Raw genomic sequence first — 22,460 nt, forward strand, 5'->3', positions numbered from 1 at the left:
AACATTTCTCCTATATTATATATTCAAAATGGTTTTTCGATCTCTGCCGAAAAGGCCCGAGAAATTCCGATTACTTTCCGCATATGACATTAAAGAACCTAGCTGAACCGGAAATGATACGTAGAAGATACAGCTTTGCCCAAAACCCAATTTACCATTTGGTGTGCATTATACCTGATCTCCTCATGCTATTTGTTTTTGTTTTCTTTTTTTGGTTGTTGTTTTGTTATTTGTTCATTTTTTTCTGTTTGTTTGTTTGTTTGAGAGGGGCGGCGGGGGGGGGGGGGGATAAATTGTGCAATTTAAAATGAATTGTTAATTTATGAGGGAATCCTGGTTTGATTAAAAATTAATGTTATCGCTATATGTTCTTAAAATAAAACAATAAAATGAAAACTAGTTATTTTATGTAAAGCAACAGAGTTTGATTGTTTTGTGTTTTGTTGGGGTTTTTTGTTTTTGTTTTTTGGGAGTTTTTTTCTAGGGAGCGGGGTTGGGATACTGAAGAAATGTTTTATTCTTCCATTCTGTATTGTTATGGGTTTTAGAATTATTTTCAATTGACATAATGTGTTAAAGAACATGACATGTACTAAAAATACCAATGTTAAAAATCAAACAATGAAGTACTATTGATATAAGCAGAGTACCGTATTGTTGGCTAAATTGTGATGATAAGCCTTTGTTTACGTATATGAATGATGGAACATTTTATCAGAAAAACGTTTATTTATAAGTATCCGTATCTCAAAACTTCTGAGACAGATTTCTGCGTTTGATATATATATTGAAAGAGACTAATTTCTGGTTGTAATACATTAATGAGGGTTAAAAAAGGCGATAAAATTCTTGATCTTATTATTATTTTAGTGTTAAGGTTCTCCGATCGTCAGCCTTAACGTGTTTTTTCTTTGTTTTGTTCTTCAATCTTTATAAAGAAATGAAATAAAAATAAATTAATTGATGGTATCCATGCATTTTACAAACGTATTGCAAATTTGCCCATGATGGATGAAATGTAATAAATATATAATTTAAAAAATATACAAGTTGAGATCATATGTTAAAAAAAATGTTGCACCGGTGTATCGGTGGCTCAAACCCCTTTACCTTTATTTAGTAGACCCCCGTTGAACCACTTAGCCAAGCAGTTTGTTGAGTAATTGATCGTTATATTAACATATTTACATATTATATCGGCTGATATAAAAGGCAGATTTTTGGTGTGAATTTAAAAAAAATTCAGATAATTAAGAGTCATCTAATATGGCTAAATGGCTAAGGATCGAAGAATGGTAATTGCTGTTCAGTAATGGTGGAGGCGCATACATTTACATGAAGCATCGTATTTCGCTCACCGGAACCAAAGGTTGTTCGACTGTCCGTCCGTTCGTCTGTCCGTCTGGAAACTTTTTTTCATATTTTTACTTCTTCTCAAAAATTAGTGGGCCACATTTAACCAAACTTGGTACAAAGCATTAAGCATCATTATAGAAAGGGATTTTAAATTGTAAAATTAAGGGCTAAACCCTTTTCAAACAGGAGAAAATTACGAAACAGTGACTATAGGGTGTGTGTCTTAAAGAATAATCTTCTAAAAAAAAAAAAGAAATTCCAATATCTAAGTCTGTATATATAATGAAGATTCTGAAATGTAAAAATCGTGCCCCTTCACCCCTCCCCTTCCCGACCAAAACTGGACCGGTCCCATGCAGGAGGGGTTTAAAGTTAAACATAGAAATATATACAGGAAAAATGTTTTAAACTTTACTTATCAAGAACCACTGCACCATAAATGCCAAAATTACACAAAGCAAAAGCTTAACATTATTCATAATTACAGGGTGTCCCAAAACATATGTTACACTTTTAATTATCAATAACTTTATTAGATTAAAAGCAATTTTAATGATTTTTTGTCAACATCTAGTGTATAAGTTTTAATTTTATTTTTGAAAAGTTCGGGAAATTCTGTTTAACGATCAGGTAATTATGACGTCATAATGATGTCATCACACTTATCAAGATGGAACCTTCATGTGAACAGCTGGCAGAAATTGTCAAACTTTACTATGAGTGTAAATCTGTTACTTTAGTCATAAGGACAATGAGAAAACGACATCCTGAAATGAAAATGCTCAACGGAATGCTAATTTACAGACTCGTGAGGAAGTTTGAAGGTAAAGGCACTATAAGTGACACAAGGAACAATTCTGGTATTGGGAGACCAAGGAGTGTTCGTACTAAAGAGAACATTGATGCCATTGATAGACTTATTACTAAAACTCCACAAAAATCAGTTAGACGTGTACTGCATGAACTAGACTGCAATGCCAGTAAATCCGGTGTTCATAGGATACTCAAATTTGATTTAAAACTGATTCCTTACAAGATAAGTGTAATGCAGCATTTAAAAGAGACAGACATTAGAAGTCGTTTAGAGTTTGCCCATTGGATTTTAAGCAGACCAGACTCTGAAAATTTAACAGATGCCATATGGTTTTCCGATGAAGCCCACTTCCATCTCAATAATGTTGTTAATAAACAGAATTTTAGATTCTGGGGTTCGGCAAAACCCAATTTTTATGTGGAAAAACCTCTTAACTGTGAGAAAGTCACTGTTTGGGCTGCACTAAGTTCAACTAGAATTATTGGCCCTTTTTTCTTTGCAGACAAAAGCTTGGTTTTTTTAAATTGTAAAAGCCGTGACCCCAAACCACTAGTATATATGAAAAATATTTACAAATCTTCTTCTCGAGAAAAACAATGCTGCAGTTTGTGAGATTACTCTGTAAGCATCCTAAAATTGTGAAGATTCTAAATTTGTGAAGCAATGACCCTCAGACTAATACTGGGACACTAGAAGGGGTTCAATGTTTACATAGAAATCTATAGGAAACATGTTTAAAAATCTTCTTTTAAAGAAATACAGTGCAACGGCTTGTAGGATAACTATGCAAACACCCATATCTATTGTAGACTCTAAATCGGTAAATCTGTGACTCCCGGACTAATACTGGGGCTCCAAGAGGGTACAAACATAGCAATAAATAGATAAAATGTTTTCAAAATCTTTCAAGTACAATGCGATAATTTGTGCGATTACTATGCGCGCAACCTTGATTCAATGATTTTAAGTTAGTGACCCCTGGATTAAAACTAAGGACCCAAGACGGGTTAAAAGTATAACGTAGAAGTATACATGTAAATGGAAAATGTTTAAAAATCTTCTTCTCGAGAACTACAATGCTTCAATTTGTTAGATTACTATATAAGCATCCTAAAATAGTGTAGATTCTAAATTATAAAAACCGTTACCCTCGATCTAATACTGGGGCCCAGAAGGGGTAAAAAGTCTAACATAGAAATATAGAGGGAAGATAATTTAAAATCTTCTGGAAAACTACAATGCCTCAATTTGTGCAATCATATCTTTTCATGTAGGACGGAGTTATGCAAGCATCTTAAATAATTTAAATTCTAAGTTATTAAAGCTGTGACCACTGGACTAATACTGATCACCTAGAGGGGTTCAAAATTTAACATAAAAATATTGATGGAACATGTTTAAAAATCTTCCTCTCAAGAACTACAATGCTACAGTTTAATAGATTACTATGTATGGATCCTCATAAAGTGTAGAGTATAAATTTTTAAAGCCAATCATTGACCCCGGACCAATACAGGGGCCCCAGAGAGGGGTTCAAAGTTTAAAATAAAAATAGCATTCTGGTATGCTTCGAAATAGAATACTATAAGGAACTGTTGTTCAGGTAAGCGATGTTGCCCATGATCAAGTTTTGTTTTTGTTTTTGTTTGGGGCTTTTTTTTTGGGGGGGGGGTTTCGTTGTTGTTTTTTTTTTTTTTTTTTGTTTTTTTTTTTTGGAGGGTAAAAACAAAGTGTTTAAAGGCCAATTGCTTTTTCCATTATTTTTTGGGTAAGAAATACATTCTTAATTGGGATTTCAATCCTTCTGTCCCTATTGTTTTGTTGTCTCATTTGCGAGTTGAGAACCATCCTACCAGCCTATATTCATTATTTTCCATTGAAATTCTACATATAATTATTATATAAGCAGATGTCGTCATGATAACTGTGTTATCAAAATAAGTTCACATTTCATGTCTTATGATTTTCTATATAAAATATTCTATTTTCGTACATATGAACTTATACATATCTTTTGGATATGAAATGTAAAGTGTACGTAAAGTTTTATTTCTGGTATAAGGAGAACATCAAACAGCATTATTAAATAAATTCAGCAATTCACATATTTTCAATTACAATCAAAAGTATTAAAAACTGTCACGGTAGCCTCCTTGGACATTTTCTAATGATGGTAATGGAGCCAAGTGTTGATTAAGGCATACAGCTTGTCACCCGGGCATGAGGTCTGACCGACGTCACGGTGACCCTTCAACACGTAGTTCTGGGTTATCCTTCCTGTTTTCACTCCGCAGTCAATCAGACTCTTGACTGCGTTTATCGCCAGATTGTTAGGAACATGAGAAGTGAAATCTCCCATGACGCAGAAACCTTCAAGAGACAAGGATATGTTTCAATGTTGATAATTGTGAAGATTAGAGAAAAATATTTTTATCATTATCATTGATTGAAATTTGACCACAGTTAAGAAGAAACGCTGTGGCTAATCATGGTAAAAACTGTATTAACATAATAAAGTTGAAAAAAATGAAATCAAATATAATTGAGAAGAAACATGACATCGGATAAACGACGCTTTTGTATTAATCTTTTTTTCTTAATATGTTATCTTATCAATTTATCATATTTTTAATTGAAGTACGTGAGTGAATTGTATAGTTGTTAGAAATGACAATGAATGTGCTATATTAAATTCAAAGTACAAAAAATGCAAAATTTAAAGTCTGCATACCGAGTCCGTCATAGTTGTGGTTGTAGGTGTGGGCCCCTATGGTGTTCCAGCCCCGCCCCTCATAGATGTTACCGTCCTCCCCGATAATGAAGCTGTATCCAATGTCTGGCCAACCTGTAGAGGGAATGTATATGGTATATTTAATGCAACAAAATAACTTTATAATGTAGGGGAACATATATGGTCTACTTAATACAACAAACTAAAAGCATCAAATGTCTGGCTAACATGAAGAGGCATATATATGGTCTACTTAAAACTACAAAATAGCTGTACCCAATGTGTGGCCAACATGTAGAGGAGATAATATATTATGTATGGTATATTTATTACAACAAATTACCTGCATTATGTAGGGAAATATACATGTATATGGTTTATTTGAAATACAACACAAATAACTGCATCTCCTGTCTGGCCAATCTGTGTATTCGCAGATATGGTTAACTTAATACAAAACAAAATTGTATCTATTGCACGGCCAAAGTATATTGCAGAAATTGTTGTCTAATTAACACAAAAAGATAGATATCTAATGACTAGCTAACATATATTGTAGTATCATAGTATACTAGTACTTAGTTAATACAACAAGATAGATGTATATATTCAACGTCTGGTTATCCAATACTGTATATATTATCTACTAAGTTAATACAACAGGATAACTGTATCTACTGTCTGGCCAACAAGTAAAGGGAATATAAATTGTATACATAGTTAAAGCGAGAAGTGGTCAATGCATCCTGAAAGAAACATAGCTGGGTAAATTTTTATCATTCATTTTCTAACAATAAAGACATTACAAAATAAAAGGTCTTAACAACAATGAAAGAACTCGAATATATTATGTTTTGAATGGGATTTTTTTTAGTATGTAATAGTATTGTTCCTTTAAAATGACATTCATCTGTGTTTTGTTTATCGCACATGTGAAATATGTCTAATTCATTTATAAGGATTATCTTTCTTATAGAGCAGCAATTTCACATTACACATATTACAGATATTTTCATCTTTACCGCGTGCATTCATATAGTAGATCTTATATGACAAGTTTAAGAGACACCGTTGATAAATATAACTTATTAAGTAGGAACTGTACAGTGACTCAGTACTTTTGTCATTACCGTGTGTATCCATGTGGTAGTTCTGATACGACTGGACGAGTTTGATACAGTCCACCTTTGTGTGACATCCGTGAGTAGCTCCATGGTGAATGTACACGTTACCAGGAACAGCCGGAAGTGGTCCGATGTGATGCGCAGGTGCTCGCGCATGCCATTCACTGCGGCTAACAATAGGAGGACATCCGGTTGTAGAGTGGGGTCCCGTACCAGTGTTGTGAGAGTTTGATACTTAAAAGATACATTTTAACTTATATTGAAAAGCTTCAAAACGTATACTGAATAATCTGCTGTTTAATTCCAATATTTTGATTTTTAATTTCTTTAACTCACGTGAACATGTTCTGAAAGTTAGGTAAGTTGAAGATATCCATCCGTCCTATATAAAAAATATATAAGTGATATCAAACTTCAGTTTGCTAAATAGTATATGTTTGTCCTCTAATATTGCATAATTAAGACATATGTTCTTATGTTTATTTATTGACTACTTAGAAAACATTTCTTGATTTATTTACATACACGTTTACGACTTAAACCGTAAAATGCAAAACGCACTAAACAACTTAGCAGGCTATGACGTCTTCTGGATTTTTCAATCAATCAAATCAATACAGTACTTTATTCCGAAGTCACTCGCCTGTCCGTGGTAGTCCACGTTGGCCCAGTGAGTGCCACTAACTGTCGACAGGTGTCCCTTGAAGGCGAGGCAGGAGTCAGTGGGTAGAGTCCCGAGAATTGAATGTGTTGTTCCGGCACCAGATCTTACATGAACGTTTCCGGTTGCACATGCGCATTCATCCGCAGTTGAAAATTGCAGGTGGAAAAGGATGCAGGCGGAAATAAATTGAACCTTTATTTCCATTTTTAGAACGTGTCTTCTGTTATTTATCATAGAATGAAAAGATAATGAGTGAAGGTATCAAACAAAATAAAGTTTGCCTGCAGACATTGCAATAAGAAATATAGCATTATCGGATACGTCAATTTTTAGTCTGAAGTGAATGGTTTTGTTCAGAATGAGTGTGGTTGCTTACTTTATTTACCTTAAACGCTAATAAGTGAAATTTAAAGGACAAAAAAAATCACCAAATGGTCATGGTGGGGGAGAGGGAGTTAAACCGATAAACAAAAGATGTATTACAACTCCATTGATTTAGTTAGTATACACTTTCCAATTTATTTTCAAATGGACTTAAATTATACCAAAATTTTGGTGAATGCTAAGATTCATTCATTTAATTGTTTAACCATATTTGACTGAAACATTAAATCGCTGTTCATAAATGTATATCATATCACAAATATTACTTTTGACGTCCTATCGTTATATTTTTTAAAAGAAATTTATTTTGTTGCAAAATTACACATTTGAGTTTAGAGTTCGGTGTAGGTATAGGTAACGTATTAAAAAAATTTAATTTTAATGTCATTTCCAACTTATTACTTTATTTTCATTTTCTATTAAACACATACACATGAAAAAATAACAAAATTAGCACTAAATAAATTATATTATATTTTAGCGGGAATACGTCAACACTTTGTAAGATAAGATTTGTGTTGTAGCAAATACCCTCCAAACTTACTTACTGAACCCCATTAAGCTCTTCAGGGGAACAAAATATTACCTGTCTTTGAAATCGGGCATAAAATACTAAATGACTAAACAACATACCTATTGACAGCAAACGGATGGTTTCTATTGTTTTAGACCCGGATCTTGTATTTTATATGTTGGACGGTCACAAAACACTCTTCCTTCTCGTCTCGCAGATAACAATTCTATATCTCAAAACTACGGAAAGAAATATGTGCTATCACGTGTTTATCATGAACGATAAATATATTCTTCCGTACAGATCAGATTTTAAAACACATATGTGGCTGAATCAGTTTGCGTCAATGCTGATAAATACGTTGTTTGGTTAAATTATATTCCTCGAGTTTTCATTGTCGTTATGATTGTTTTAGTGCGAAAAAAAAATTTTGTTTCATATTGGTTGAATAATATTTCTCGAGTTTTCATTGTCTTAAATGTTTAAGTTAGAGAGAAAAATTATTTTTGTATTGGTTAAATAATGTTTCTCGAGATTTTATTGTCGTTTGAGTAAGAAAAAAATGTTGTTTGAAAGTAAATTTCACTTCAAGGCGATCAAATGAAAGAGAACAGACAAATATCCAAAGTTTTTTTATACTGTAGAAAAGACATCGAATTTAGACTCTAACAAACAGATTTGCAGACTATTCTATTGGAGAACACGCGCCTTTTGATTACTATCATTGTCTCTGTATCGAAGAGTGACAAGATACGAACGTCGAGGATTTGATATTTATTCTCAGTTTATCGTTCTCGATCTGATGTACATTAACTGTATTTTAAAATGGTATGTTTCGGCCCTTATGATTGTATGATATTATTTGTCTGAAGTCAATGTCCAAATTTGTCATTAAATGCTAAGTAAATGCTAAATTAATAAAAAGAAATACAAAGTAAACGTTTTGAAGCCCAAAGAAATTTTGAAGAAACATTTTTTTTGGAAAAACAAAACGAGATGAAAGCAAGTTTACCATTGTTTCTTTACAGCGGCCTGGTTTCCTTTCATCAACTCCATCCAGTTGTAACATGCAAAGCATTTAATTGGACTATGTTTATGCGCAAATATGCAAACATCTTGACTGTCGTTGTTGCAACTATAACAGGCAAGACGGCTTCAAATTAAACTATTAAAAACTGTAAACAGTGAAATAGTTGCCCTCTTTCTATTTTCGCCCCTTTCGCCCTCGTTGTCAGCGGGCGAATTTAAGACTGGGTGAACTTCAATGTCTCATAATATCTCTCTTTGAACACAACTGTGTCTGGGCGAATTCAAGATGGGGCGAATTTTTTTGGCAAATTTAGAAAGGCGAAAATTACACGGGGCAAAAAAAAACCTGTATACAAGACGTTGTTGCTGTTAATTGCCGCTTTCAACGTATATTTCTACTTTAAAAGGTAAAGGAAGCCAAACAATGGAGGCAGTGAACAGGAAGTTGAAGTTAATATCATAAAGCGGTCACGTCGAACAGTCATTGAAATCAATATTATCTTTTTTACTTTTCCTTTTTAAAGCGCTAAGCATAGCTCAGCGCTTTATTGTCGTTAGACTTCTATTTCCGGTGCAGGGAATAACTGCCCTCTATGAGCAGAAATATACATCATTTAAACTGGTAAGAGGTATAGGGAACCAGTTATCTGGGTTACGGAAATGGCCGAGTAGATACGATTGGTTTGCGGGGCTTACGTACATCAGCACGGGATGCTACGCAGTGATGAAAAAATATAGTGCGTATTCAGAAGCTAAAATATAGAAAGATAAAATCGATTCTTTGCAAGAAAATGTCAAAAACTGTGATAAATTACTGTTCAAAAGGTATAATTTGTGATTTTAACATATCTTTTTTCAGGCAAGTATCCATATACAAGTCGTGTTCAGCTTTAATTCACATCATCTTCAGAAAGTAACATATATTTAAAGAAATCTGGCCTTCGATACTTTAAATTGATATTCATTAAACATAAACCAAAATTTCAATAAGGCTCATTTCCGCCTACGCTTGCACACAGTAAATTTTCTTAGAACCAAGCTAGGTTGGCGCTTTTTAGTACTTTCAGTACTTTGATTTTTAAAGTAATAACATGGTGCATTTGCGATGTCACGTTCAACTTATATAATTTTCATTTTTAGTGAAAGAAGAATCTTTTTCATCTTGATTTGGGCTGGAATGATACCTTTCCATTGGACAAATGTGTGATTGCTCTTTACTGTAGATACAAATAGCTAATGATTTTCAAAATATAGTCCGCAACATTTTTGGTTATCAAAAGACGTGTGTTGAAGTCTAAATTATATATACCAGACAGTGTTTGTAGTCATTAATACAATTAAAAGATGTAAATGATCAAATGGTATTGTACCTCGTCTGAATAAATTTTAACTTGCCCGATGTTTTATCCTACAACTACCCCTTGCATTGACAGAATAAAGGTAACCCAATAAACCAAAGCTATATTCGGTCAATGCCCAAATATAGCCTCGTGCATTTGACCGACGTTCAAATGCATTGTAACGGCAAAGCTCATTTGAGGCGCAAAATGTGATATTTTGTTGCAGGATAAACAAAATACACGATTGTCTTGAAATATAATGGATATTTGAGCTTGGGTCGAAAACGTGAAGAGGTCACGTTTTCTTACCCTCGCCCAAATATAGCTTATATTTCTAGACAGTCACCATTTATTTTATACACGTATATATTATATATATATATACCTGTTAGCAATATCTTGTCAGATTCGTAATTCAACTATTGCAGCTGGCGATACAGCGGTATTATGGTGTGAGAGTACGTATTATTTTGACCGTTAAAAACAGTGTCCGTTAGGTAACGTGTTTTGACACGTCGTGATGAGTTTATTTTTTTTTTCAACATAATGTGAACTAAAAAAAAAAGACAGAAAATTAATCATATTGTCTTTCATCACCAGATAATAAGATATCTACTAGTTGATTGTATTTATTCGCATTTCATACACAACAAAGCAAACAACAAACAAATTTCTGTAATAAGATTGTTCAATATGTTACGATGGATCGAGTTTTGGAAGTAAAGAGTCCTGTTTTGTTACACTAAATGCCTTCCATATACTTCGGAGCTGTTCGGGCGTGTACTCTTTCTTTACTAAAATCCTAAACAAAGACCGGTTGGCGTCTTGTCGACTTAGCTTATGCTCATCCAAAATGGTTTCAAATTGAATTTGGTGGAAAATTCCGATTTGCAACAAATGGTCACATAGTGGAAAGGCATCTACATTGGCTATGAAATCGGCACAAGTATTTTGGAGATGGTTTGTGAAGACTCCGCTATCAACTCTTTTTTCCGCGATTTTCTCACGATTAACCTTAATGGCCTCTAATATTTTCATATAGTCTTGCTGTCTCTCCAAATGTTGTTCCACAATTGTTTTTTCAATCCCTTCCAACTTCTTCAATAAATCGTTAATAGTTAAGGTAGGTTTTCCCTCTCCTTCGGCTAGTCTTGTGCTAATTGGTGTGAGGTATTCCGCATTTGACCGATCTAGAGAAATATGCTTGACATATTCTGTTAAGTCGTCAGAAAACTTCCGGACTTCTGGTGTCATTTTCCTTGATTTTATGTCCTCGTCGACTATCCGAATAGCGTTGAACATTTCAAAAATTACGTAGGAAGGATCCGTCGTTTCGGGAGGAATATTCTCTGTTGGTTTTGGCTCCTCTCCGGGATTCTCTACTGCCTCCGAATGCTCACAGTAAGAAGTGTCCATCAACTCAATCTGCACACGAAAAATCTCAAAGCATACGTACATTGGTAATTCAAGGTTCATTTCTGTGGGTAGCGCTTTGCTATATATACACAAATCCCCTCTGCATAAATGGAACTTTCCTTTTTTGGAAATACACACGAAGAACTCGCCCAAACATTCATCCTTCTCTAATTTTTTAAATAAAAAAGGAGCAATGTCTAATGATGAACCAGACATTAACTTTTTATCCGAAATTCCGATGCCCAGATGAAATGAGTTTGGTTTCTTTTGCATGTTTTTAATGTGTTCCACACGGACGCGAATGCCTTGACCCCTACTGATGCCCTTTTCTGCACATGCGTAAGCGAAAGGGATGGATGACCTTAAAGAAATCATTAAGTCCGTAGGTTTGATGTTCCTGTCACGCTTTTTATGAAACTTTAAACTTGCTCCACTGTCCTTGTCTTTAGCAATTAAAAGATAAGAATATAATCAGATTTCGGAATGTGAGAAAAATCATTTTGTTTGTATTTAAAGAAAACATACCCGTTATTCAAATGTAAAATTAATGTTAGTTTTGGGATACTTGATTTAATAATATGATTATTTCAATGATACATTGATACTGTAAATACCTTTTGTTTTGTTTTTTTTGTTTTTTTTTTTGGGGGGGGGGGTAACTTTTAAAAAAAAGTAATTGTAACATTTAAATAAAATTACCTTTAATTTCCGCAGTAATATTTCCAAACTTGAGATAAATAACAGCCCAAACGTCGTTTGAAGATAAAAGATCCTTTATTTGTGGGTTGTCGTCCTTGTATTTGGTCACAAACTTGGATCCACCGATCCCGTCCTTCTTCATAATATCAACAACACATTGTCGTTTGTGATAGCGAACATCTGAAACAAACAAAATCTGATTTTTCCTCACGGCCTCTTGGATGTCTCGAATGTGGTCGGGGTCGTTCTGCGTCAGTCCGATTCTTGCGTGCCCACTTCCGCTAAAGATGATTTCATACTTCCGGTTGTCACCCAAAGGGGAACCAGAAAAGGCCAAACCGCACGAGTTTGAAAAGTTCCATTTTGCTTTGACGGGATTTCCTGCAGGATCAAGGTCGACTTCAATATTTTCGCCAACGATTTCCGAAAATCCTGGTTTTACTCTCTTTGGAAAAAAAAATAAAGAATATAAAGTTAATGTTTCTATTCGCGTTGTAATGGAAATCAAGAAGTACATTGTACATTTCATATGTGTAAAGTTTATGATCCATTTTTACGCAAAACAGATGTGTTACCTGGTATCTAAAGCCTAAAAAAAACTTAGAAAACTGTGATGAATGAATGAAAATGTGAATAAATTATATTCCCAATCTTAATTTATTCGGCTTAATTTTTATTCTATGAAGAGCCAAAATAGTTCCTATACTTGCAAAGTGTATATATACATCTACTGGGACATTTTAAATCAGAATGCTAACATATGTCGGAAAAGAGGATTTGCAGTTTAAAAGTGTCAAAATTAAATTATCATCTGAAGGAAAGAATTGAAATTGTTTGATGTACACTCTTTCCAAAACTGTGTGAAATTCGCTACTTTTAATTTTATTTTCAGACTTTTTTCAATACAGACGCAATTTGCCGGAAAAAAACGAATCTGATTTCACACCACGAGATTTTATCAGGAGAGATACAATTTGATAAGCTTTCATTCTAAAGGTCTCTTGTTGCTGAACGAAAGTTAGGGCCAGAGCCAGAGCTTTAACATTACTACCTATGGAAAATGCATCAGTGGACTATACCCATTTAGTAAACTTCATCCTAGCGCACCTTTCTTTAGAGCGATATAACATTTCAAATGTTGGTTAGAAGAGAATAAGGGGGATTCGCTTTGCAAGATTGCGTTTAAAACTTGACTATTGGTCCTTCATTTAAAAAAAAGGACTTGTCTTTGTTAGCTCGCTAAATGGTCATCTATCTGCTAGAAAACTGCCAAGTAACACACTTACCCCCCCCCCCCCCTCCCCCGCTTGGAGATAAATATCTAAAAAAAAAATTCTAAAGCTGCCATAAGATTGTTTCCGTTATTTTACAACGAGCTATTCTGTATTATTAATGAATTACAACATCATAATCCGCTGTAACATGAAATCTTGCTACAAAGGATTTAAATGGACTTATTGTATGCACAGTCGTCCCAACACATTGACTGTCACCACTGCAGCTACATGTGTATTCAGTGCAAGAAGTCATGCATGAGTCTGCATGAGTCTACAATTACAGGTAGTTGTAACCTTAAGCTTGTTCTGTCACATTCAACGTTCAGTGAATTTTTTTTCTATTTTAGAACCTAAGACATTAAACACTATATTTTTGGCAGTCAACGTTTATTTTACTTTTTGAAATAAACAAAACGAAAGAAAAACTGGAAAATCCTTTAGCCTGAAAAACCTAAATCTAAATATATAATTGGTTTTATATGTGTGGGTGGGGTAGGAAAGCTTATGGTCGATGTCCCCCTTTCCATCCCCCAATACAGTTGATTTGATTTTAACATATTTTATTGTATACATATATACTGTGGTTTCATTAATATTCAAGAGTATCAATTTTCGTGGATAAATCACAATTTCAAGGATATGTAAATTAGTGGCCAATGACCCCATCAATACAAAATGTTAATAGAAATTGCATTTCAATGAACATTTGATTTCATGGATCATCTTAAAAACGAAATTCACGAAAATTGGTACTCAACGAAAATTGGTGAAACCACAGTATAAGATACATATATACAAATGGTTTGGACACAAGTTCTGACAACTTACTAGGTCTTTACCATTAAATAGAAAAATTATACAAAACTTACAACTGTTATTGCATGATATAGAATTGTTATTATGATAAATGAAAATAAGTGATATATATACGAGAATAAGAAACATGCACATAAACTATATTAAACAAATCTACCAGTTTCGTTGATGTACAATTGAACTAATAAGCATAACTGCTTGTTAATATCAATGGATTAATGACTCATCGCCCCATAATAAAAGACGAGTATTAATTATATGAAAATGATCTAGTTGTAGCAGATTAAGAAAAAAAATATCTCTAGCGATTGTATAATTTTTGCATTTGAAGAAAAAATGGTAAGCATCTTCGGGTGATCCACACCGACAATTACCGCTTTCTATAATATTTATTTTGTGTAAATCATAATTGAGTATGGAATTGTGTCTTAGCTTGGTATGAATTCTATTTAGCTTGCGCTCACCATGTGTAAAAATACAGTTTATAGCATAAAAAATGTTCAGAATCGGTGCATTTTCTTTAGTATTTGCTGTAAAATAATGGAGTGGGGGTTGGGGTTAAAATGTAAAACACATTTTGTTTAACTGTGGCTTATGTGTTTGCAATAGGCCTTGGAGACAAGTCCAATTTGCTTTAGAGGCAATATGTTAGTTTTTGACGAATTGTTGTTGTAAAATTGTGTTAATGTTAACATGTGTAATGAAAAGTTGTTGTGAAATCTTTGTTTATTTATTCAGAAAATATAAGACGCTGTCTATTCTCCGCCATTTTGTTAATATATATATATATATATATATATATATATATATATATATATATATATATATATATATATATATATATATATATATATATATATATATATAGTATTGAAATGGATCTTACTTATATTACCTTGAATAATGTATATGATTATATATTACTTAGATTGTATTTATGTTGTCTTTGACTTTTGTACATAATTGTATATGTATAGCTTGCATTGAGCCTCATGTTCCATTTTAATGGTTTCAGTAAATAAACTGAATAAATTCAAGTGTGTTAATTACATATGTATCAGATTCTACTCAGTTTTTGTACATATTATAACCTTCTGTCGTCAACTTTTTAATACCTTCAATTTATTTTTTATTGAATGTGTCGATATGCAAAATAAATATGTTGACATGCAATATAGTTATGTAAACATGTAACATAACTATGTTGACATGCGAGGATTTTGCAACCCGATAAGAATTAAATTATAAAAAATATCTTTTTTTTAAATATCAAGCATCGTTATTGCTACGTACATCTTTTTTTAACATAAATTGCCGTATTTGAACTTTCTATGAAATTATTTGTCATGTTGTAATATATTTTAACTTTAGATCGTAAATAAGCAAAGGACAAATTGATATTTTGACCGACGCGGGAACCGTAAAATGACTGTTACGTGCGTTGTACATATTATTAGAAGGCCCGTGACATCATCTCTACCCTTGCAGCCAACTAAAGGGTTTTTTTTATTAGTGCATTGTCAATTATGCAGGTTTCGTAGTTCTGAATACCAGCCAAGGAAGACATTTATTTTTTAACTTGGAGAGAAAAAAAACAGACAAAATGTGTCATCGTGGATATTTGATAATCAGAGTCATTCCATGCGTTCAAAGAAATGAAGAAAATTGATATGCCGTACGATATTTTTTTTTAAAAGACACCCAAGGAAGGTTTTTTTTTTCATTTTAAATTTGAATTGTGTTTTTACAGTGCATGAGGTATCGTTGTTTCTCAACGTGGAAGGGACAGACCTCTTCACTACTCCGTTGCTATGGAACCAGATGATTTTTTTTTGTCTGAATGTGTGTAATGTTAATGTATTATTCTGGTAATAATAACAAACATACGAACCTTTTTTTTTTTGGAAATAAATATGTATGAAACTAAAAACCAATACTTGTCGTTGATAAATTCATTAATTTATGAGTTATTAAAACAGTTACGTATACTAATTGAAACTGAAAAAATAGCCATATGAATCCGCTGTTCTATAAGTATAACACATACAAAATATGGCCACGTGTTATATCTTACAATTAAGTAAACATTTTATTTAACAATGTTGATTATCGCAGACACTTGCTTCTGTCATAAATGTTTCCCACCATATTTCAAAAAATAACCGTGTCGTGTTTATGACATAGGAGGGAACTTTACTCCAGAAACAAGCGCCCGTGTAAACAATGTAGTGACTGATCTGACAGCTCCCCCACACTTATCAACTTATCCTGAAGTGTTTGCATATTTAGAGTACATTTTCATATTTGAAGAAATGTTATTCTGGTCATATCTTAGAAACTACTCAAGTTTTATGTGTTCTGTAACGTCATATAAATTAATTAACCCACACACCCTCCTCTCTCACAATGAACTAAAAACCAGATTATACACAATACTCACGGGGAGAAAGCCTATGACTGTAATATATATATATATATATATATATATATATATATATATATATATATATATATATATATATATATATATATATATATATATATATATATATATATCACAGTCATCAAAACATGTCGGACAAGCTGATCGGTTAAATTGAAATTTTCATTCAAGATTTTTTTTTCATTCGTTAGCATGTCTGTGTAACTTCCAATATAAAATGAATGTACACTTATGAAAACTTGCTATTGCCTATCACAACTTACTTAAAATTAAGGAAATAAAGCTGTTGTACGAGATTAAAGTTTTTGCGAATGATGACCGAATATATATCACGGTCATCGGCTTTCCTACAGTGAATAAATATTATTCCACCATTTCTGAAAAAAACATTTAGCATTTTCTTTCATGTTTCAAAATGCTATGAAAGTTTGTTGGGTTTTTTTTTAATTTACCGCAATATCGATTCTAACAGAGGGGACAGCACGATTCAATAGCGACTTATTTTCTTTGATTAATCTGTTCTATATGCATGCACTTATGAATCCTTCTGATTTAGGCCGAGAGTTTCTACCGTTGGTTGTTATCAGTTTTACATGTGTTGAATTTATAATGTTAATCAGACAGATCAATACTATTGATTTTCATTTCTAAAATTGACAGATCAGCACATTTAGATATAATGTGCATGGAAGACGGTGATATACTTTCTATCGAAATAAAATCAAGTAAAATTTTATATAATTGTTTACCTCCAAAATGGTTACCTATCAGAGTATATAGCACAATGGGTTTGAGTGCTAGCAACGAATTTGCAAATCAACAGTTTGATTCCCGCTGGGTCTTTCATAATATTTCCCTTTCCAGAAAAAATATGAATATATTTTTCTGGTCAAATATTGTTTAATTTAAAAATTTCAAAATAGTGAACGCATTTTGATTGTAGCATCCTTTTATCCACATCAGTATCGACAGGTGTCCCATATCACCTTAAATCACAATTACATATTACGTCTTGGACAGAACAATTGCATACCTGATATAGTGATGGCTCCATAACATCGTCATCGATCAGTTACATGTGGATCTAAAAGTATTAATTAATAAACAAGGTTGTTCAACTTTTGTTATTATCTGTGTATAATATTCTCTCTCTCTCTCTCTCTCTCTCTCTCTCTCTCTCTCTCTCTCTCTCTCTCTCTCTCTCTCTCTCTCTCATACACACACTGAATTTTTTTTTAAATAGTTATAAGCTTTTTAAAGAGTAAATTTATTATCGTTTTACATTACCTCTTATACATTCCTTTAAGCAATGATTAGATATAACACTTGAATAGCTAAAACCAAGAGGGGCAACCCGCAGGTTTTAAAAGGTGGGTTTATATGTACAAGAGATTTTAATGTTGTTGCAACCCACCCTCCCCCACACCACAATATGACCTTCTTTCCATACCTAAGGGGCAAGGACAAGGATTATTCGGTCTTACCTTAATTGTGTCCCACGTTGTGCTTTTTTTTTAGGAGGGTGATGTATTAAATAAATCGTTGTTTCGTTTTAAATCCAAATTCCAAATACTACAAAGTACCTGAAGAAACTTCCGGGTTAGGTCTTCTGAATAATGGTTTAAATATAGCTTCCAATGAAATCCCCAGGAGTCTTTGTGAAATATGTGTCAAGGTGTATGCATGCACAGGTAGCCTGGGATTATCAAGATATCTATCAATGTGTTACTCCCCGGGTATATGTCTGCAATGGGCGGCGCGGCGTTATGCTGCTTGGTTGCCGTAATATAATACACATTTGGAAACAGTTGTTTGAAGATGCATTGCTCTACGCATATAGAGATAACATTGCATGTGAAAGAATAATCTAATAAGGCGCAAAGTATAATGGGTATAGTTGAAGATGTTAAAAAATATATATGAAACTTCTTTTTTTTTTTATTTGGTTGGACTTTTCAGTATACATATTCCTCTTGTGATTTAAGATAAAGCCTTTATCCAATAATTTTAGCTTCTAACTTCTAGTATGCCTACAGTATTTTATCTAACTAAAAACTATACCCGATTTAAACACCAAACTCTGTTTACGATCGACGTAAGAGACTATTCGTGTACAGAAATTCGGGGGGGGGGGGGATAACCACACGTGTACAATATGGGTTTTGTTGTACACGCGTATTGTGTAATTTTTTTGTAATTTCTAAATGCTTTAAATGAGTTCACGTGCTCGCTGATGCATTCCATTTTTAACTTAAGGTCAGACGACACGTTCCTCGAGCATCTTTTTTGTATCCCCTTGGATTTAAGAATTCAAATAAAAATTATTATTTCTATAATGATTTTTAAAGTGATTAAAATTTACTTGTATATGGTTATATGCCTAGAAGGCCGAGTGGTTAGAGCCGTGGCCACTCTCTGCTAGGAGTGTAGGTTCTAGAGGTTGTGAGTTCAAAGCCCGGCCCAATATAGTGAATTTCGCTGTGCTGTAATATTTATTTATTTTTAAATCAGCAATTCAAGTGTATTTTCAAGAAGATTATATAGGAAATTGCAATCTCTAGTATTTTGCAGAAATGCCTGGTAAGATATCCTAATTTTTTGCAAGAAAGCTTGTCGGAGTAGAAGTAAACGATTAACAAATTCCTGGAAAATGTTATATAAAATTGAGGAGCGTGTCGTCTTAATTCAATTTTATTAGCACATTTATCCTAATTCTTTACTTCATCAACGATATTCTTACTGTTATATGCAAAATACAGACAATCTGTTTAATATCTTATTTTCAAAACGGATATTTCTTCGGAGTGAAGATTCGAAATGCCATAAATGACGACGATAACAAAATTTACCTTTAACACCTACACACAATCTGATTAATGTTAAACAAACTGACAGCTAGGGGGTTAGGCCAGGTAAATGTAGTTCAGTTAGGTCTTTGTAAACATTACAGATCATTTCTTAAAGGCGGGGTCAATAAGTTACCCACCATCAGCTCTACCTGAACGTTTTAGATATAATTCGTTAGCTATTACATATGTTTTTTAATGTTATAAACTATTGGGGTTTGGTGTTTTTTTTTCAAGGAAAAAATTCTATATATTTTGGGTTTCATGAGTTTTTCCCTTTATCTTTTTATAGATTTCATAGAATCTAAAAATAGCCAGGAATATATCCTACAGGTAAACCACTGCATAGCAATATCCCCTCCCTCTGATATAGTTATGATTTTATTCAAATATTTCGTAGCCAATATTTATAATGCCTTCTCCTATGTAGATATATGTGTATCTATTTACATTTTACCGAGATATGCCTCGGAATCCCCCGCAAACTTAAATATCTCTCCCCCCCCCCCACCCTTCAGGAAAAAAATATGGATCCGCGCATGGGAAGCATCTGAAGATTCTATATGAACTTGCTTTTCTATGAGCTTAAATTTAAGCCTTTGTGTTTTGTTTGTTTGTTTGTTTTATCTGTAACTAAAAGACCACTGTGTAAAAACTCAAGTTTTTGTTTGTAGGAGTGTAAATATATATTGTTATTTAGTTACAGTCATTTGGAAGGTATTCCGAATAACTTTTTATTACATGTACTTAGTTGAAAAATATGTGAAAAACAAGTTTATAATTGATTGTTAGGTATCAACAGGAAGGAGATCATGTCAGAAAACCGATCTGTGCATGTCCCAAAATATTTCTATCTTTGAGGTAGCGATTTTTACAGGGGTTCTTATGATACTACCACTTTAGTGAATTGCGGGTCACTTCCGGGCATTCCAAATCAGTACTAGCTAAACTGACCATAACACAGTCCGACAAAATTAATGATGATTTTATTGAATAAGTTCATATTATTGCTCTAGAGTCTAATAAAAGTCAAGAAATCTTTATTGACTTCATGCATTTGACTTTAATAAATACCCCCCTCCCCATGCATCGATTATACAATATCAATTTTCAATTTCAATTTCTTTATTAACCAATTAAGGGCCCTCAAGGGGCAACATGAAGACTGTTGACATACAACATCCAATGAACATAAAACATTCAATAAACATATACAAGAGGGAAAGAGCTGGATGATTGAAAGAGCTAAGACAGACATGAACAATTAAATAGTATATATGTATATGTATATATGTATAATTATGTATGTTTCCATACATTCAATACAGTGTCTTCTATATATTTATGTTAAACGCCATATACATAAATATGTCAAGATACAAATGCACATACAAATTTGAAATAGTTTATCATATGATTGAAAAAATAAAAACCAATATTTGAATAACCCCGAAAATTCTGGATCCGCGCATATATATATACACGTATCTGTAGCCATGCAGAACCAGTATCAATGCGTCACCATGGTAACCAGGAGTACAAAGTTTGACTCTATTACATGTACTTATTAGTATTCCTAGTACTGAATCTGTATTGATTTGAGTGTAATTTCGTTTTATCATGAAGTATGCCGAATAAGATTAAGGGAGGCAACTTCTTTTACTCCCATATTTAGAGTAACAAAGATTATTATGCGTTCACAAAAAAATATAACTGGCTAACTGCTAATCTCTCAAAAGCACACATCTATACGTGAGTCAGATAGATATTATACATGCGCGGATCCTGAAAGTTTTGAAGGGTAATTTTGATTGCCGAAGGAAGGGGTCCGATGCCTAATTTTTGTATAGTCATTGTACATGATTTTTCATATAAAGTTAGAATTTTCCGAAGGGTGTGGAGCCACCCCTTTTTAGATCCGCACATGATATAAAGTAGCAAAATTCTACATTTATTTAAACAATAAAATGCTTTCTTTGGTGATTCATTCGGGATATGAAGGTAGCGACATTGCAGGAAAAATACATATAAACCGCGTTAGCGGGTTATGTAAATTTTTCCTGCAATGATCGCTACCTTCATAACCCGCACAAAAGTACGTTAGCTAAAAGAAACAGCCAAATCGTCTTCTGTGAGACTTTGAGTCTGGCATCGTCATGATTATTTCGTGCAGTCCGGGATTTTACTAAGGTCGCTGTAGGTATCACAACACTATTTTCCTTAAGAACAATTGTTTTAAAAGTTGTAAAGAGGAATTTTCCCAGAAGTTTGTTTTAAACTTGCTACCCGTATCTTCAGTTGCGTAATTTTGGTAAGCATATATATAGTAAAATTAATAGTGGTGTGCAACCTGAAGGACAATTGTTATGATGTGTTTTAAGTCATAAAGTGCACAGGTGCTTGAGGACAGGATCGACCCCCCCCCCCCCCTCCCCGCCCAAATATATAGACCCCCGGGACTTAATTTTTCTTTTTTATTAAATTATCCTTTTATGACATATTTCTAATCTAATTCATTCATACATTGCCCAAAATTATATAAAACAAACATTTTTGAAAAAAAAATCAGACCCTCTGTACATATTATATGTACAGAGGGTCTGATTTTTTTCCAAAAATGTTTGTTTTATGTAATTTTGGGCAATGGATGAATAAATTAGATTAGAAATGTGTCATAAAAGGATACTAGTAATTTAATAAAAAATAATAATAAAGTCCCGGGGTCCATAATCTTGGGGGGGGGGGGGGGGGGGTCGACCCTGTCCTCAAGGACCTGTGATAAAGTGGAGTTTTTCGGCGTTCTATCGATGTGTGTAGATTAGAAATCATCAACAATGAGCCTTTATGGCCGGCACCTCTCTTATTTTGCTGTCAATGGCGCAAACAAAATTAGCCCATATTTCCTCTGAAATTTCGTAGAACATCAAACAGCGACCCGATTTTAGTGTATCGGACCGTCCGAACTGCCCAAAAATATACAGCAGCTTATCCAGAAAGTTGGTTTTAT

General features: G+C 33.3%; 3 protein-coding genes across 4 annotated transcripts; 1 reads left to right on the forward strand and 2 right to left on the reverse strand.

The window, feature by feature from the left end:
• The first annotated feature begins 1,987 nt into the window (after positions 1-1,987).
• LOC136275618 (uncharacterized) lies at positions 1,988-2,994 on the forward strand. The gene is made up of 2 exons (XM_066085223.1): positions 1,988-2,683; positions 2,980-2,994. The coding sequence occupies exons 1-2, from the start codon at positions 2,027-2,029 to the stop codon at positions 2,992-2,994; spliced, it is 672 nt and encodes a 223-aa protein (XP_065941295.1). The 5' UTR covers positions 1,988-2,026.
• Positions 2,995-4,246: 1,252 nt separating this feature from the next.
• On the reverse strand, positions 4,247-7,801 carry LOC105324668 (peptidoglycan-recognition protein SC2-like). Its single transcript, XM_034465690.2, has 6 exons — positions 7,707-7,801; positions 6,669-6,909; positions 6,362-6,407; positions 6,032-6,259; positions 4,902-5,015; positions 4,247-4,540 (listed from the first exon to the last, which is right to left on the reverse strand). The coding sequence occupies exons 2-6, from the start codon at positions 6,891-6,893 to the stop codon at positions 4,335-4,337; spliced, it is 819 nt and encodes a 272-aa protein (XP_034321581.2). The 5' UTR covers positions 6,894-6,909; positions 7,707-7,801; the 3' UTR covers positions 4,247-4,334.
• Positions 7,802-10,569: 2,768 nt separating this feature from the next.
• LOC105324616 (uncharacterized) lies at positions 10,570-18,241 on the reverse strand. 2 transcript variants are annotated; one of them, XM_011423736.4, is made up of 4 exons: positions 18,092-18,241; positions 17,641-17,691; positions 12,072-12,516; positions 10,570-11,815 (listed from the first exon to the last, which is right to left on the reverse strand). In XM_011423736.4, exons 2-4 carry the CDS (start codon positions 17,659-17,661, stop codon positions 10,653-10,655), a joined length of 1,629 nt encoding a protein of 542 aa, XP_011422038.3. In that variant the 5' UTR covers positions 17,662-17,691; positions 18,092-18,241; the 3' UTR covers positions 10,570-10,652. The 2 variants fall into 2 exon arrangements, with proteins under 2 accessions (XP_011422038.3, XP_034321582.2); XM_034465691.2 differs by lacking the exon at positions 17,641-17,691 and having other exon boundaries at positions 18,092-18,226.
• Positions 18,242-22,460: the final 4,219 nt, after the last annotated feature.

This window comes from Magallana gigas, chromosome 1 (genome assembly GCF_963853765.1).
Source record: "Magallana gigas chromosome 1, xbMagGiga1.1, whole genome shotgun sequence".
Taxonomy (NCBI): domain Eukaryota; kingdom Metazoa; phylum Mollusca; class Bivalvia; order Ostreida; family Ostreidae; genus Magallana; species Magallana gigas.